This window comes from Myotis davidii, unplaced genomic scaffold (genome assembly GCF_000327345.1).
Source record: "Myotis davidii unplaced genomic scaffold, ASM32734v1 scaffold443, whole genome shotgun sequence".
NCBI classification, from domain to species: domain Eukaryota; kingdom Metazoa; phylum Chordata; class Mammalia; order Chiroptera; family Vespertilionidae; genus Myotis; species Myotis davidii.
The window spans coordinates 292,751-310,739 of NW_006294062.1; the positions used below are offsets into that span (position 1 = coordinate 292,751).

A 17,989-nucleotide genomic window follows, 5' to 3' on the forward strand; every position below is an offset into this window, starting at 1 on the left:
GCCTGGCCTGAGGTTTGCCGCTGATCAGTTGGCTCTTAGGCATGGAGTTGACTGGTTACCAGTACAGCCCAGAAAGACCTAGGTTTGAGTCCCAGTTCCGCCACTCATTGTTGTAAAAGTTATTTAGAGGTCGCGTGCTTCACTTTCCAAATCGATGAAAGGCTGGTAATAATTGCATGCATCCCACGGGGTTGTTTGACGAATTGAAGGAGATCTAGGAAGTGTGCGTACCAGAGTGATTGCCGCAGCCATTGCGGGGACACGGCGGTCAGGTGCTACTGACTCTCGCACCCTACTTGGTCAGGACAAGAGATCCTTACGCTGGCTCACGCACTGCTCAGCCTCAGGGTCCTGTGACTCCCAGCAGTCACAGTCGTTTTCATATGTGCACATGGGTTCATAGTGCTCATGATATTTTTTGTCCTCACTCAAGGATATGTTTATTGATTTTAGAGAGAGAGGAATGGGGGGGATAGAGAGAGAGAGAGACTGATTATCTCCCATATACTCCCTGACCGGGAATTGAACCCACAACCTAGGTATATGCCCTGCACAGGAATCAAACCCACAACCTTTTTGGTGTATGGGACAACACTCCAACCCACTGAACCACCTGGCCTGAGCTGCCCATCATATTCTTGTGGAGTCTGTACTCCTTCCCTGGACACCAGTGACAAAGGCCCCGTTCAGTGGCCTCCACCTAAAAGGGGTGCTTACGGCTCAGCCCCAGCCAGAGGCCACTGTGTAGAGGTTTGGCCTGACTACTTGGGAATTGTGCTCAATGATTTGTTTCAAGAGAATCAGAAATCTGAATGTTTAGGTCCAATATCCTACATTGTGGAAGTCAGCTCCCTCTCTTCCTAGTTTCCTTTCTTTCTTGTTGTACATCACAGGGCACTAATGGCCATGGGCGGCCACATTAGGGCCCTAGTGTGAGGGCCTGGGCTCAGGGGGCACCTGCTCATCTGCAGCAGGTGTGGGCGGGGCGGGTTCTCAGGGAACTGCCGTTGAGCCCTAGGAGCACTTGTCTGGCGAGGGATACGGTGTGTGGGAGGTGTGACGGCCATGGAGCAGCAGGCCCCGCCATGCCAGGCGGCCCTGTCTCTGCCACAGAGGAGTCTCTTCGCCTCCTGGGGACCCCGTTTCCAGGTTCGTGAGGTGAGCCTGCTCGATTGGTCGGTCTCTACGGGCCCTTCCCACTCAGGCTCAGATGCGAATATTCTCATTGACCAACTCACTTTGGAAACTTTCAGGAAGCCTTTCTTTGTGATTCCAGAAAAATTGGCGTTTTTGTCAAAGGCGTCCCGGATGCCCATCTTCGGGAGCACGGTTTCCAGGTCATAGGAGGTAGATGTGGAAAACTTCGGGATGAACACCTCTATCCACCTGGGAGGAGGGAAAGGAAGAGGTGAGGGCACAGGCCTGGGTCCCAGCTGTTTCCAGGTGACGTTTCAGGAGACTGCTCCCGCGAGGCCCTGCTGGCTGCTGCTGAAGGGCCAACACATGCCCGTCAGCTAACCAGGCTGTGCTGGAGGGGAGCCTCCGGGATGAGCAAGCCCAGCCCTGAGGAGGGCAGAGATGGAAAAGAGGCCCCTAATGAGGGAGGGCAGAGCAGAGAAGGGGCCTCAACCAGGGACCCTCTGGCAGAAGCCACGGGCAGTGACGGCAGTGAGCCTGCCTCCCCGGGCCAGATGCCGCCCACCGGCCCTTCTGGAGACAAACCCTGCTGACCCTCAAGAGCAGCCCAGTCCAATAGAACTTTCTGCGAAGTTGGAAATAGTCTCTGTCTGTGGTGTCCAGTATGGCAGTGACCAGCCAGCCACATGTGGCGATCGAGCAATTGAAATGCAACTAGTGCCAACGAGGAACTTCATTTTTAAGTTTATTTTAATTAAATTTAAATAACCACCTGTGGCTGCTGGCTGCAATGTTAGACAACACAGCTCTGGATTTGGCACTTCCCAGCCCCCTCGGCAATAGTTTCCCTGAACCAAGAGTGAACAGCCCGCATTTATTGGGCATTTACTATGTGCCAGGCATCGTCTCAGGCACATTCACGAACTTATCTCCATTTTAGTGATGGTAAAGCTTAATTTTAGTGCTTTGCCCAGTCATGTGCTTAACAAGTCACAGAAATGTAAGCACAGAGTGTGGGTGCTACTCACTGATGGGCTCCTGGTGACATCGAGCACAGTGGACGGCTCTCACTTCCCTGCCTTGGGTCTTGCACTGGCTTGGCCATCTTCATCTCTCTGCTCTGTCTCTACAGACATCCCACCCCCACCGCCACCTCCACGCTGGCTCCTCTGCCTCCATCCAGCCCTGGTTGCAAGCTCAGAACAGAAGAAACCTGAGGAACCTTCTGCAGTGTCTCTTGATCCCCAGCTGTACATCTTCCCTGGTGCTGTTTCCTTTGCCCGGTAGGCCTTTCCCGAGCTCTGTGAGCTGCCCACGCCCTCATGTTCTGTTCATTCTTGTGGCTCAAACGCACCACCTCCTTGAAGGCTCCCATCGCTCCAGCTGAAGGTCGCCTCGCTTTGCTCAGAAGCGGCTCAGCACTCCGCCTGCCCCCACCCCTGGGCATGGATCTTTGTCTTTTCTGAACTGTGTTGTCCCTGATCCTTCTTTTCTCTCCTCCTAGACCATGCCCACAATGCCAGGACAATATTGCTGAGAGATCAGACATAAGACTCCTTTTTATCTTATGGTTAACATCCCTTGAATACTACCCATAATTACAGAACTAATAATAATTTTATTATTAGCGAACATTTATTGGACACTTACTATCTCCCTGGCATTCTTCTAAGCACTTCATAAATAGGAACTTGTTTTATCTTTTCAACATCCTATGAGTTGAGTGATATTATTACCCTCATTTTGTAGGTGAGCACCAGTGCTGTGTGTGTGGGTCTTTATGGAATCCTGCCCTGGCGTTCAACATCGCAGTGGTGGATGGAGTAAGCTCAGCTAGCACAGAATAGCTACAGTGACAGAATAATTTCACAGAGGCATGTCGCGTCGTGGCCTTGGGTAATTCACTTCCCCTCTTGGAGCCTTGTTTCCTTGCCTGCGAGTGGGGGTGATAACACTCCTCATCCGCCAGTGACTGTGAGGTTCAAGTGAGAACACTGACGCACAGCACCGAGCCCCCTGCCTGGCAGGCAGTTGGTGCTCACTTGCAGGAGTGATGATCGCACAGCTGCTGTCGCGGCCCCTCCTCATCCTGGGATGTTCACCATCACCTGCCTCAGGCCCCAGCAAATTGACACAGGTGCCCACCTCTTCTTGAGTAAGTGGCTCCACTTCCTCAGGGTCCTGGAGGACAAGGCCTGCTCCAGCTGCCGCATCTTGCCTGGACTGGGGAGGACGAAGAGGGCCGTGCTGCCTCCTTTGTAGTCCATCTGCAGCACAGAGCAGTTCAGCTCTGGGTCCACTCCAAACGCCAACTGCTCCACCTGGTGCATCATAGGGACCTTCACCGTGGTCTTGCCCACCACAAACGGGTACATTTTACTCGTGTACGTCGGGCTAAAGGGCTTCTCCCACTTGGCTGCACAAAGAGAGGAGGGAAGTCTTGAGTCAGTGAGGTGAACAGCCAAGGATCTCTGAAAACTCACTCCAGCAAGACAATGGGCAACTCCCAACAATGATTAAAATTGCCTGCTCTAGAACTGGACGTTAACCAAATGCTTTCAGCAAACAGAACCACCCATTGAAGAAAAACATAAATTTTGGTCAGAATGGTCAGCTCTGTGGTATTTAACTTGCCCTAGTTCCACTGCCCACACCCTTGACAAATAACAGCCTGCCTTGGCGGTGAAATCCAGCCACCTGACAGCCACGGGGGGAAAGAAAAGGGGCCGGAACCTTTCCAGAGACTCGCTCTCAAAGAACTCTCATCATTTGAGCTGTCGTACGCTTCCCTGGAAGGCATCACTCACAAAGCTGTCTGTATGTGATCTGATTGGGAGCTCAACCAATGCAAAAAGCCCTGTCGTTTCCTTGGGGAAAATGAGTCAAAGATGGTTACAGGCACTGATAAATTGAGCAGCTTTCTGAGGCTCTAGGTAACAATTGATGAATCGAAAAGCTTAATAGGACAGATGGTGGAGGTGGTATTTGCAAAAATGACAGAGTAAGGACCTCTGCATAGTCACCCTTTCATAAAGGCAACAAGAAGAACTGGCAGAGATAGAACCAGCATTTTCAGAACACTGGTTATGTAGCAAAGGCTCCTAGTAATCTGGCGAGAGTCCATTCAAGAAAAATGGCTGAATTCCAATGAGAACAGTAAACTTTGTGGTGTTTTAACTAGTATTCGTCTCCTCCTTCTCTCTCTAGTTCAGCAGTAGCTTTGAAAAATAGCAGGCTGTATTCCCAGCACCGGAGGGAGAGGAACAGATATGGAGACATTTCAAAGCCTCATTCCCAAGGACTGATAATTATTTGACTGTCTGATAGTTTCCTGGACAGTCCCACTGCCTGGCTGCTCTGGCTCCTTCCCCTTGCCCACCCGGCATGACCCAGGGTGATGCCCGCAGCGAGTTCCACCAGGGGCCCATGCCCACACCCCGATGCTGGGCCAGTTCCACCACCTCCCTGGAGCCACTGACAAGTTGATTGGCGCTCACTCAGCTAAAAGCACGTCTTCCCCAGGGCCAGGGAATATTTCCCAGGAACAACTGAAGGCAAGTGTTTTAGCTGCTTGGTTGCCTGGCGCAGGATAACAGCTGGGACAAACAACAGACTAATCAAAAAGTCTAAAAGAAAAAGCTGAGGAAAGAGATGTCATGGAGACCGAAGAGCTCAGCATACCCTGGGCATTTAGATGCTGTGCACATGGGTAACGCGACGTGGATGTTTGAAAAAAATACATGAAGGCTGTGAGCTCTTCCCTCCACTGGACCTTGAAGGTCGGCACAAACAGAAACTAACGGGGACTCAGAGTTATAAACTGCCTTGATGAGTGTGGATGGCATGCCCCACCGTACACACAAAGGCCCTCTGCAAAGACTGGGCCCTCTGCTTATGTGTGCCAGGCCTTTAAGAAACCTCTGCCCAGTCATTTAAATAACCAAGAGGAGACGTCAGTGGCCGCACATGACCAAGAACAGACTTTAAAAATTAGTTCAGAAAAAGCACCAAACAGCTCCTGCCACAAGCAATGAGAACAAACCCTTGGCAGGGGCGCGAATCAGAATTTCAGAGCTGCCATATTACATTATTTTAAAAATCCAGCCTTGACAACAAAACGTATTTGGCATAAAGAGAAACTAAGTATGGACCATACCCAGGAGTAAAAGCAATGTACTGATACCAGAAACGAAAGAAGGAACACCACCACAGATCCTATGGACGCGAAAAAGAAAATAAAGGAATACTATCAACAACTCTCTACCCACCAAGTTGATAACCTAGATGAAATGTCCCATTCCTTGAAAGACACAATTTGCCAAAACTCACATAAGAAGTAGTAGACAATGTGAATAGGACTACATCTATTAAAGAAGTTCATAGTAATAACTTTTTAAAACAAAAAAAGTTACAGGCAGGGGCAAGAGATATGGTCCTTTCTCTCAAGGTCATTTCTAGAAAAAAAAATTTCCCATGGGTTGCCCACCGAGCCTAATGTTAGCCCCTCAGGACACATAATCAGGCTACACAAGGACACCTGAATGAGCCCATTGCACTTGATAAACTGAGATGGCCAAGGTCGTGCACCCAGCTAGTTTCAGAGCTAGTTCCAACGTGGCCTCCCCTGCTCCACCCGCTGTCCAGGGTCTGTCTAGCTTGCTTACTTGCCTGGGCTTGGGGAGGAACAATGTTAAAATCAAAATCAACCTCTCAGGGTCTCACCGTCAAAGAAGATGTAGTTCACCAGGACCATGGCTGTCTGAGGTTCAAGGTCCTGAATTAAGTCTACAACCTTCCCTTTGGTCTCCTTCTCCACATAGCTGTTGATCCTCTTCCGGGCGGTGGAGCTGTCGGAGAAATCCGTGGGGGAGACCTCCGACCCGTACAGCCGCTTGGCGTTGTCCAGGAAGCTTGTCTGCAGCTGCAGCTCCCTTTTGATGAAGAGGACACTCCCCATCCTCAGGTCCAGGTCCTCGCTGGGGACGCCGAGCGCGTGGACCAGGTGCTGGAAGCCTTGCTGCACGGCGGACTCGGGCATGCGCGTGAGGTTGAACCCCAGGCTCTGGAGGAGCTGGCTCTTGGTGGCCGAGCGGGCCCCGAGGGAGAGCATGGCCAGGGAAGCAGAGACGCTCACGGGGGAGAAGAAGATGTTCTCACTCGGGGTCTTCAACACCAGCCTCCGGTACAGGCGGAAGGCGAAGTCGGTGTTGCTGGCGGCCACCTGGGAGGCAGGGGTGCTTCTCGCGGAGGGTGGGCGGGGGGCTCCTTTGCTGGGGGGACTGGGTGGGGACACACAATACATCAGAGCCCAGAGGCTAATAACTAGGAAAACTTGATAAAAGGAAGATGCCATTTTGGGACGAAGTAAGCCTGCGAGAGAGGGAAGAACATTGGGGAGGTAAGCCGAGCGTCTGGCTCCTGAATCGGAGGCCATGCAACCCTCCGCACCAGGAGCCATTGAATGGGGACAAGCAGGACACTTAGCAGCTCCCAGAGAGGCTGGAGAAGAGGGGGTGGTGTGTGTGTGTGTGGGCGGGGGGGGCAGACCGCAGAATCAGCTGTGCAGCGTGTGGCTGGATTCCTGTCTCTGGGGCCCGCCGGAAGGTTGATGCGGAGCCTGCCTCAACCCCAATGGCATTTTCAAGGACGATGCGGGCAGCTGCGCCGTCATTATCGCTCTGCTCACCTGGAATGGCCGGAGGTGAGCGGAGCGCAGTATTGGAGCTCACTGGGTGCCGGTGCACGGACCTGAGCTGGCAAAGCCTGGGCCCGTGTCTGCACAGGGAGGAGGGCAGTGAGGAGGGAGGACCACGGTGCGAAGCCCCGAGTGTCCCTGTTGATGAGCTGGGGTCTTGGGGAAGCCATACGGGAATGTGGGCCTGCAGGACCCCTGTGGTGGGCGGGGGTCTGCTGTGCTGACGTGGATAGTAATGACTGGTCACAGCGCTTGACCATGAGTGAGTGGACCAGGTGCCGACCCAGAGTCAGAGCCCAAGCAAGACCACGCATTTCCTCACAACCTCACAACGTGCTGTGTCTGAGGAACATCCTGCGTCGCCCCCTTCCTCCCCACTTCCCCAGCTGCAGAGGAGGGTGGCTCTGAGGAAAAGCGAGCCAGTCTGTGTGATGCCCACAGTGGGCATGGGAGGTGGGAAGGGACAGGCCTGCCCTGGGTGTTCATAACTGTGAGCAGGGACGAGGTTGGAGGAAGAGACGGCCAGCGGTGCCCTGGGGCAGAGAAGTCCCGCAGGCCTGGGGTGGGGCATCGCAGAGCACCTGTCCCCTCTCTGGGGAGGCGTGGTGGGAGTGGGGGATCCCAGGGCACCTGCTAACACCGGCTCTGCCTCCCAGAGCATCCCCCTTGCCGTCAGCAGACGTGGCCTTGCTGGAGGACATCTGGCTCTGTGCCCAGTCCTGCTGCGCGGGACGCCTGGGCTGCGGGGGCGGGGAGGGGGGCCGCCTGGACCAGTCGCCCTCTGGGCTCAGCTGGTGAATGGCTGGTCCTGTCCTCCTGTCGTGGCCTGGCCTCCACGTGATCTCAGGCAAGTGGCTGATGCTCTCTGGGCCTCAAGGTGGTGGCCTTAAGGGGCTTCCTTCCTGGGCAGCTGGGGTTCCACAGCCGTGGGCTCAGAGGCAGGTCCTTACCCTCCCGAGGTCAGGCTCAGCCCAGACTCCAGGCAGCTCTCAATCTGCTTCCATACTCGGCCTCTCTCACCGAGCTCTGGCCTCCCAGGGTCACCCCTTCTGTCTCCCAGGGCTTGCCTGTGGCCTGAGGCTCTGCAATCAGGGTGACAGGGACACTTTGTCCTCCCTGTGCCCACCCCATCTGCACCCCTCCCTGCGGCTGCCACTCCTGGGGTCCACCTGCCATTGTCTCCCACCTGCTCAGTTCCTCACTGGTCCAGTCACCCCTCCGCCCTGCAGACAGGTGAGCTTTCCAGATGCAAACCTCATGCGTCACTCTCCCACTCGGATTCCTCCGTGGCTCCCACTGGCCTTGGGAGGGGTGCCCAGGCACCCGGCACATCAGTTCTCCCTGGGCCCCGAGTAGTCCCGCCTCACCCTCAGGCAGAGCGGATCCCATTTCCTGGGAAGGCGGCATTTCGAGGTCCACCCGCCCCTGCTTTCATGGGCCTTCCTGTCCAGCTTGGGTATCAGAAGGCTTCACTCCATCCCAACCCCCTCCACACCCGGGGCCTTGGTGGCTGTGACAATGGCAAGGCCCTTGGCAGGCAGTCTGGTCCACGGCGGTCGCCAAGCTCCTGTCTCCCTCTGCTGCTGCCATGGCCGCCGTGCCCACTGCCCACTGCCTGTGGGTGGATCGCAGCCCTTTCCATGTCCTGAGCATGGGCTCCCCCTTATGTGGGTGTGCACACCGACACCCGCCGCCTCCCCCACACACACCGGTGGCCTTGCCTCTTGCCCCCATTGAAGAGAGCCCGTCAGAAAAGGAACCTCCTCCACCAAGGACATACAAGTTGATTCCAATCCTATCAATCTCTATTCCAAAGGTTAGGGCGTTTCTTATCTCCATTCCAGGGACGAAAGATTATGTAGCTTAAGCATGAATTCCTCCTGGAACCAGAAGCAGCCCTCATCTCCGCCTCAGGGCCCTTACACGTCCCTTGTCCGCATTTATTTGTTTGTTTGTTTTATAGTTTAAAGAATCACAGATGTCTCCTTTTTCCCCCATCGACCCCTCCCCGGCCACTCCCACCCCCAGGTCAAGCCCCCAGCGCCCCAATGTTTAACACCCCCCGCAAACAGCTCCCTGCAGGGGATTTTAAAGTCCTGCCCATCAAGACAACCACCAGTGACACAGCCAAGAGCTCATTCCCTTCTCGCTACTACCCCATCTTTTTTCTATTTTTAAGATTTCTTTTTAATTAATTTTTTTAGAGAGAGAGAAGGGAGAGGGAAAGGGAGAGAAACATCAATGTGAGAGTGAAACAGTGATCGCCTGTCTCCTGCACACCCCCTACCGGGACCGAGCCTGCAACCCAGGCATCTGGCATGCCTGGGAATCGAAGCAGCAACCTTTTGGTACCTGGGACAGCACCCAGCCAACTGAGCCACACCGGCCAGGGAAACTCCTGCCCTATCTTCACCTGCATTAAATTTGCATTTATTTAAATACATTGTATTTGGGGTACCAAATCTTCATGAGCTGCGTGGTCGTGGCTGCCATGGCCTCGCCTCCCACGCACTCCCTGGCCCGCTCCACTCTGGGTTCTGATGCACAGAAATGGGCCCTGCCCAGGGACGTGTGTAGGCTCCCATCTTACCTGACTTCTCAGTAGCACTTGGCACTGGAGACCACCCTCAGCCGCTTACCCAGTCCCCCCTTCGGCTCCGTGACACTGTGCTCGCCTGGATTTCTCTCTCGGTTCCTCCCCTTGGTCACCTTTGCTGGTGTCTCCTCTCCTGCCAGGTCCTTACGGGCTCAGCACCCAGCGCCCGGTCACACTCTCCTCGCTTTAATCTCTCCTCCCTCAGCGGCTGGTCTGTCCCTCACCACCCGCTGCTCTATAACTAAAAATGCAAATGACTTCCTTGAACCTCCAGCCCAGGCCTTTGCTCTGAACTCCATATATGTAACCACTGACTTGGTATATCCTCCTGATGTTGCAAACAATCCTTAAGCTCAGAATCACCCACGCCGAACTCACCTACCCCAACACCATCTCGCAACAGAAGTTACCACTGACACCTCTTTCAGTGTCTTCTTCCATGGCGCCACCACACACCACCCATCCGCACCCCTCCACCCCTCCTTCTTCCCATGTCCACACACGCCTCTCCCGGTGCCCCAGCGGCCTCTCCTCTCCTTCCCAGCGTGGGCAGCGGCATCTCTCACTGACCTGCGTGGTCTGGCCTCCGTCGGCCCCTCTAACTTCATCACCCAACTCAAAGGCCCTTGCTCTGGGCTGGGCTGCTATGCCAGCCATTCTGCCCGTGCTTATGATCCTCATGGAGTGTTCCTCCTTCCCCCTCCTCAAACGTTCCCCCTAATTGATTTTTATTTATTGTTTAGGTCCTAGCTCGTGTGAATTCCTCAAGGAGGCTCTCGTTGACCACCCAGGTAAGGGAAATTCCTGCTATTAAATGTTTTTTAGTACCATGCGCCTCAATGAAACTCCACTGTCATAATCTCCCATTCATTTGTGTGACTGGAAATTTAATCAAGTGGTTGCCTATCTTGTTCTCCCTGTACATCGCTGTATGGCCAAAGCTCAGGGCTCAGGGAGTGTTTGATGAGTGAACGAATGAGTATGGGAATGTAAGTGAGTAATTTACCTCTGAGGGTTGATCTGACTGGAAATGAGCAAGAGAGACTCTTTCAAGGTCTCTTAGTGCTGATGCAGGTGAGAGGTATGTACACGTATGAAATTCGAGTTGACTTACACTTCTGGCCAAGACAGTAACTGCCTTTGGACTTTTAAATCATTAGAAAATTTTCTAAAACAATCGAGATACTGAAGAAAACAAGAAGAAACAAGCAGACGTTGGGCAGCGCGGGCGGAGAAGGGAGGCGCGCGGGGGACCCTGTGAACGCCCAGTCGCTGCCCAGGGCGCTTTCTGACCAGGGAAGGAGCCCAGGCGGCAGGCTCCCTGGGCCCAGGAGACGGCACTGTCTGAGGGAGCCCCGGAAGCCCAGCTGAGCCGCGGCGGCGGGCGTGAGCTTCAGACCAAACCGGAGCTGAGCTCTGCGCGCATAAACCCTCCGCGGCTACCCCCAAAATAAAAAATGAATCCCCGAAGCCCCCAAACCAAGAGAAGGAACTACTGGATGTACGCGGAACAACCCTGAGTTCACATAACGTGGGGAGATATTTAGATTATGGTCAGCGGGGTGAGGAGACCTCATTGGATACCTGGGGCATTCAGGACAGAGCCTACTTGCTGCCTCTTGAGGTTAGGGCTAAACTGACTGTTTTAGAACTACTCTGGCCCGGCCGGTGTGGCTCAGTGGTTGAGTGGTTGGAGGTCACAGTTGAATTTGCAGTCTGGGCACAAACCTGTGTTGTGGGCTTGATCCCCAGTAGGGGGCGTGCAGGAGGCAGCGGATCAGTGATGCTCATCATTGATGTTTCTATCTCTCTCTCCCTCTCCCTTCCTCTCTGAAATCAATAAAAAATTTTTTTTAAAAAAATGTCTTCCTGTTTCAGAGGAATGTGCCTAACCGGTTTGGCTCAGTGGAAAAACCCTAACTTAACTCTGGTGCCGTGTCACATGTAGAAATTTTTTGATATTTGCAACCATAGTAAAGCAAAGATTTATATTTTTGATATTTATTTTATGTATTTAAATGCCATTTAACAAAGAAAAATCAATGAAAAAAAATGAGTTCGCGTGTTACCTCTGACACGCACGTCATAAGTTCGCCATCACTGCTCTAGATACACTAACAAGGCTTGAAAGCATGCAAGTACCTGGTAATTTAGTTGACTGTCAAAACAGGTGTCAACACACTAGAAAGAAAGGTAAAAAAAATCCAGACCAAAAAAGGGGAATGTCACAATGACCAGCATCCAATACAAAATTGCTAGATGTTTTTGTTTGTTTGTTTGTTGTTGTTTTTTTTATATATATTTTATTGATTCCCTACAGAGAGGAAGAGAAAGAGACAGAGAGTCAGAAACAGCGATGGGAGAGAAACATCGATCAGCTGCCTCCTGCACATCGCCTACTGGGGATGTGCCCACAACCCAGGTACATGCCCCTGACCAGAATCAAACCTGGGACCTTTCAGTCCGCAGGCCGACGCTCCATCCACTGAGCCAAACCGGTTTCGGCTAGATGTTTTAATAAATATAAAAATGTGATCCCAGACCAGATGGAAAAATCAGTCAATAGAAACAGACCCAGATATAGCTGGGATTATGAAACTAACAGGCAAAAACTGTAAAACATCTACTTAAAATATGCTTAAGTAAAGAACACTGTAATATCATGTGAGAAAAGTCAAAACTATGAAAAAGCATCAAATCAAACTTTCAGAGATGAAAATTTCAATATCCAAAATGAAAAACTCACTGGCTAGGTTTAAGAGAAAAGGTATAGAAGAAAAGATCAGTGAGCTTGAAGACATAGCCATAGGAACTATCTATGGAGAGTGAACTGGGGGGAAAAAAATAATAGCAGAGCCCCAGCTGCCTGCGGGACAACAGCAGGAAGTCTACCGTGGGCAGTTGGCGTTCTAGGCTAAAAGGGGCCAGGGAGACCAGAGAAACTTTTGAAGAAATAATGACCAGAGGCATTTGTAACTCATTCTGTGTAAAGTGTATCTAATAAAAAAGACCAAACACAATAAAAGGGAGTGAATGTGGCCCTGCCCACCCCCCTTGTTGGGTCTCACATGATTCCGTCTCTAGATGGCCCTCCCCACTCACCCACCTGGCAGGCCTTTCCACCCTGCGGCTCCTTCTGCATCGCCCATTCCAGAGACTTCCCGAGCCCCACAGAAATCCCGCCCTCCCTGGAGTAGACCACACCTGAGCGTCTGCTGCAGTTTACCTTCCTGTGTGTCTGTCCCCGACCAGATCGCCTGGACCTTGTGTGACTTCCTCTAGAGCAGGGACTGTGATCAGCGAGTGATGGGATGAGGGAACAGAATGCCGGGAGGGTGTGGGAGGACGCTGGAACCCTGAGGGCCAGGCTCTGTTGAGTCACCCACCCCCGGTACGTGAAGCAGTTGGCAGTCTGAATGAGTTTAGGGTTTCCCAAGCTTGGTTAATTGTCCAGAGAAACTGGTCTCATTAAAGTGCAGATTCCCAGGCCCCACCAAGAGCTACTGAGTCACTTTCCAGGGAAAGACCAAAAGACTTGGGAGTGAGGGGACCTGGGTCTTCCTGCCCCCCAAGCTCTGCCCTTGCCCCCCTGAGAGCAGCTCCCCAGGACTCCCCCCCAGCTCGGAACTCCTGTTCCTGGGACCTCAGGGCCTCCCGGAAAGGAAAGGCCGTCTCTCCAGTTGATTGGACCCACCCAGCTCAATTGATTGGCGCAGCGGGAGCAGGCGCAGACCCCGGAGCCCCATCTTGCCTGTTTCTCAGAACCTCTCCGCCAGGGCAGCCCTGGCTAGTCGCCGCTTTTCCTGCCTCTGGAATCGCCTGCCTGCCTCACACACTTCTGTCCCACTGCTGGATTGTGGAGATCTTCATATCACTTTTAAAACCTGGCTACATCTTCATATTTTTCTCTCTTAAATTATTTTAAAATTTCACCTATATTTGCTGTTGATTGCGGAGCAGATTCGGTGAGATTAAGTGTCTTAACTAATCTCACAAACCAAACCTGGGCAGAGCGGGGCTGCGGCCTTCCGCCGGCCTGGCTCCGGGGCCTCCCAGCAACTCCAGCCCGTCCGGGACCCGGCCACAGTCCGCACAGGAAACGCCACGGCTTGAGCCCAGGACAGACGGAGGGTGCTAATGAGAACAACTGATGAAATCCAAATAAAGTTTATTTTTTAATTATTTATTTCTCCGTTACAGTTGACATTCCATTTCACAAAGCAGAGCAGGCCTCGGCCCCGGCTGCAGCGGTGACAGTCTCGGTGGAATTTAATCAGAGGTTTGTTTTGTGTGTGTTTATAGTTAACTTCTCTTTGTGGCAAGTCGTCTGGGTTTTCATATTAATTTTTCAGTTTAAACACATTTCTTTTGTTTTTCTAAAGCTGATTTAAAGGTCAACCTTGAGCAAATAATAGTGCAGAATCGACGAGTCTTCTGCCCCGGTCGTGGAAACCGTCCAGGAATGAGTGAAACCTGGAAAACGAGCAGCAGCAGAGAGCGCGTTTCCCAAAGAGAAAGGTGCCTTGGCCTTGCTCCCCGGGCTGGGCCCCGCTGGGACGAAGCTGACAGCCTGGGAATGTTCCCCCGCTGGGCCTGGCTGGAACGAAACCAGCCATGTGACCCCGAGCTCTCCCTGGCTTTTCCCTGCCGGGCACACCACCTGGCACGTAGTAGATGCTCAGTAAACACCCGGTGACTCAGTGGACACATGGAAAGATGCACGTGGAAGTGACACCGTGGCGCCAGCTGACTCCTGTCAGATGGGCCTTTGAACCCTGGCTTCCTGGCATTGGGCACTTCCACTCTTGGTTGGGGCTGAGCCCCTCCTGTCATCAAGAGCACCCCTGAGTGGCATCTCCTGGGCAGAGGCTCCAGGGCCGGTCATGCAGCAGAGCAGAGTCACAAGACTCATTGTCTCAGCAGGGAGCGCCACTCCCAGGAAGGCCGACCTGCCCACCGCAGCCCGCCAGCGCCTCTGGTCTCCCTGACCTGCTCCACTTATTGTTCCGATTTGTTTATGGGCCCTGTGGCCTACCTCTGCCCACAGCGTCCACAAGAACAGGAGCTCTGTACATGCTGTTCACGGCACAGGGCGACACTCAGCAAATATTTGCTGGATGAATGGACAAGTGTCCCAGCTCCGTGCTGCTTCGCTGCTTCCCGAGCCTCACTTTCCTCATCCGCCGAATGGGATGGTCACTAACTGGAAGGTCCGGCGGGGCACGGGTTGGAGAACGCACCTCCACAGGCTCGGCTGGGAGAGGCGTTCAGTGAGCCGGTGACGAGAAGTCAGGATCCACTTCCTGCTGGTCAGTCAGTCCACAGGCAGGTGGCCCGAAGGCTTCACAGAAGGAGAAGGGTGAGTGACACCTGAGGGGAACGGGTGGTGGGGGAGAGGGAGCGAGCAGAGCATCCGGTGGGGTGGAGGGTGGCCTGAGCAGAAGCGGGAGGCGGCTACACAGCGGGTGTGCCATGCAGACTCGGGTGAAGAGCAGGCCTAGCTTCCCTCCCAGAGCAGAGCCGAGGTCTGGAGGGGCTGGCGGGCTGGGACATGGGACTTGCAGCTCAGTCTTCCCTCACCACTGAGCCCTCACCACGATATGCACTGGGGTCCAGCCTCAGTCCGAGGGACCCTTACAGCAGATGAGTTTGCCTCGGTCACCCTCCAGCTAACACCGGCAGCAGCTGTCCCGGGTCTCCAGTGAGGCCTGCAGTCTCCTGTGGCCCGCAGGCCCGAACACCTCCCCGGCTCCCACCCCTTCCTGCCTCAGCCTGTTGCTCTGGCAACATGAATCTCATTTCAGGTCACTGTCCATGCCACCTTCCCACCCCAGGGCCTTTGCACATGCCGTTCCCTCTACTTGGTAGAGTCTCCCTCTGCCCCACCCAACTCCCCCCCCCCTTTTTTTCTTTCTCAGAATGAAAGTATGGCTGTGAAGTAGGAATTCAGCAGAAAAATAGTTAAGATGTGCAGTAGTCGCCTTTTGAATAAAGTTAGTTTAAAAGGAAGATGAATAAACCGCTAGAGCTTGGACTCAATTTCTGTTTGAAAGACAACCAGTACTTTAGGTATTTATTAAATCACAGCACTCCTCTGCCGCCGGGGGTGGGAGGTGGAGGGGGTGGTAGGGATTACTGCCAGCCTGGAGGGAGAAAGAGGGGAGTAGGTAGGGGGGTCTAATCCCAGGTGTGAAGGCAGGGAGGGCAGGATGGAAGCCTGGGCACCAGCAGTGCCGCCTGCATGGGCATGCTGGGAGCTCATGAGGAGGTGGGAGCGGGTGCCGGTGTCCCTGTGGTCGCAGCCCGGGGCCACGGGCTCTGCGCAGACTGCACCCCTCCTTACGTGCCGGTGGGGTTAGTGATCTTCCCCAGGAAGAGCATGGTAGGCGTGAGGTTCTCCGCAATCACCAGCAGGAAGGCTCTGTTCAGCTTGAAGGTTAGCGGCCTCTCCATGGGCAGCGTCTGCATGCCGGAGCCCGCGGCCCCCTCCGCGCCCTTCTCGTCAATCCTCAGCTTGGCCTTGTGCACCGCCTGTGGGGACCGGAAGCGAGGTCAGTGTTGCCACGCGACTCGGAGACCCAGGTGAGCCAAGGACAGCGGAGGCTCAGGGAGAGGCCGCAACCGGAGTTGCTCAGCTCAGCAGTCACCCCTGGTGCTGCCTCCCGAACTCCCGCTGTCACCTGTCACACGAAAGGGTACTCAGCAAGGAGGTGCAGCGTGAGGGCACCAGGCAGGGGGAGCATCCCTGTGGGGCCGGGGTGGAGGTGCAGCGGGTGCTGTCCTTCCTGGGGATTACAGGGAAGACAGTGTCTTTGAGCCTCAGCTCCATGGATGGGAGGTGGTGTCCTGCCCGAGGCCTCTGGCCCCTCACTCTCCTCCGCCCACCTGGTGGGTGGTTGGTGGGTGGTTACAAAGGAGCCAGATGTCTGGGACCCCACATCCATCCCAGGACCATCAGCACCTGCGACCAGGTGATCGACACTGGGAAAGGGATGGGCTTCTGTGAAACGCTGACACATTTCATTCCATTTCACAGAAGACGAACTGCTCCCAGCGGGCCAGGAGCTGTGCCCACACAGGCTCGGCTGTGGGCTCCCCCGCTGCGGAAGAACAGGGCGCTGGGCTCCGTGAGGCCTGCAGGAGGGGTGGCTGGTGCGACCCTTTCTAAGATGTCTGCGCAGGGAAGTTTAAGGTGAGAAGACTCTATTAGCTCTTTTTCTTCGTTTTGCAAACTGGTCCATGCCTGCCCGATGGCCCTGACCTTCACACTCAGCACCAGACAGTCCCCACCTGACCAGCCTTGGGCCATGCGCTTCCCTCCTGGAAGCTCCCCGCCCGCGACCCCCGACTTCTGGGTGTTGAAATCTTTCCCCCCTCAGTTCCCTTTTAACCTAATAGGAGGATTGCTAGATAAAATATAGGCCATCCAGTTACGTTTTACTTTTAGATAAATGATGGAGTTTTTGTGTAAGTATATCTCAGGCACTATCTGGGACACACTTACACTAAAAAAAATCATCACTTATCTGAAATTTAAACTTACCTGAGTGCCCTATGTTTCATCTGCTAAATCTGGGGACCCTACCCCAAGTGTGCCTCTCTGCTTGCCCCCGACAGGCAGGTGCTCAGCCTGCTGGAGGCCACAGGCCCTTTGCTTGCTCATCTCATAATCATGCAGACCACGTGCACGACCTACTCCCAACAGGCCGGTGACGCCTTTAAGTGAGGGTCCGGCTCAGACCCAGACCTGTTCTAAGGCCTCATCAGTGTTCCGGGCCTTGAGCAAGTGTTTGTTGCACTGAATCGACTTCCAGAACAGCACCGGGAGCGGGTGCTCATTTCACAGCCTGAAAGCATGAGGCTGAGGAGGGTCCCGATCCCCCGGGAGCACATGGCTGGAGGGGCAGGGCTGGCATCGAACCCGGCCTGACCGTGGGTGGCGTTCCGGCTTGTTTGGCGGCTGGGATGGGGATCGGTGAAGGATGGGGGCCTGTGCCCCAGGGGGCGATGCCCAGGCCAGGCAGGCTTACCTCACCCACTTTCAGGCTTCGATTAGGGACTATCCTGATGAGATCGCCATGTTCCTGGAAGATTTTGGTGATGCCCAAGTAGGAGAGAGTCTTCTTTAGGTCGTAGGTGCCAGTGATGGAGAACCTGGGCAAGGACACGTCCACAACCCTGGGGAGCGTGAGGTGACAGCGTGAGGGCAGGCCCCAGGGTAGGTGGTGAGCAAGACATTCCTCCCAGATGTGGAAGCTCAGGCTGTTTCCTGACCCACAGAATGAGGGGGGGTTTCTCAACCCTTCATATGCCCCAGCCCCGAGCTGCCCTGACCCGGCAGGCCTGACACCAGCGGCAGTGAGGCCTGAGCTCCCAGCAGGCGGCCCCGGTCACAGCCACTCGGAGCTCATGCGCTCACTCTCTCAGCCACCGTGCGACCATGATGGTGCCCATGGTACCCAGGGCCATGAGTGCGCTCATGCCCGTGCTTGGAGGCGCTCGGCAGTCGGTGGCCAGCGCGTGCTCACCCCAGCCCAGGAGTTAGCAGCTGCACACCCTCC

The 17,989-nt window shown here is 54.3% G+C and overlaps 2 protein-coding genes and 1 long non-coding RNA gene across 3 annotated transcripts in view; 1 reads left to right on the forward strand and 2 right to left on the reverse strand.

The window, feature by feature from the left end:
• Window positions 1-6,605, reverse strand: part of SERPINA9 (serpin peptidase inhibitor, clade A (alpha-1 antiproteinase, antitrypsin), member 9) — a 9,916-nt gene extending 3,311 nt beyond the window's left edge. The window contains exons 1-3 of the mRNA XM_006767970.2: window positions 5,860-6,605; window positions 3,283-3,553; window positions 1,239-1,386 (exon numbers count right to left, since the gene is read on the reverse strand). Of these exons, the coding sequence (XP_006768033.2) occupies window positions 1,239-1,386; window positions 3,283-3,553; window positions 5,860-6,595 (1,155 nt within the window). The 5' untranslated portion in view covers window positions 6,596-6,605. The remainder of the gene's footprint in view (window positions 1-1,238; window positions 1,387-3,282; window positions 3,554-5,859) is intronic.
• Window positions 6,606-10,131: 3,526 nt separating this feature from the next.
• LOC107183792 lies at window positions 10,132-14,058 on the forward strand. Its single transcript, XR_001514595.1, has 3 exons — window positions 10,132-10,219; window positions 13,629-13,707; window positions 13,811-14,058. It is a non-coding gene; the product is annotated as an uncharacterized LOC107183792 (long non-coding RNA).
• Window positions 14,059-15,726: 1,668 nt separating this feature from the next.
• The window catches only part of SERPINA12 (serpin peptidase inhibitor, clade A (alpha-1 antiproteinase, antitrypsin), member 12), a 13,766-nt gene continuing 11,503 nt past the window's right edge, over window positions 15,727-17,989 (reverse strand). The window contains exons 4-5 of the mRNA XM_006767964.2: window positions 17,459-17,606; window positions 15,727-15,959 (exon numbers count right to left, since the gene is read on the reverse strand). Coding sequence (XP_006768027.1) covers window positions 15,768-15,959; window positions 17,459-17,606 — 340 coding nt within the window. The 3' untranslated portion in view covers window positions 15,727-15,767. The remainder of the gene's footprint in view (window positions 15,960-17,458; window positions 17,607-17,989) is intronic.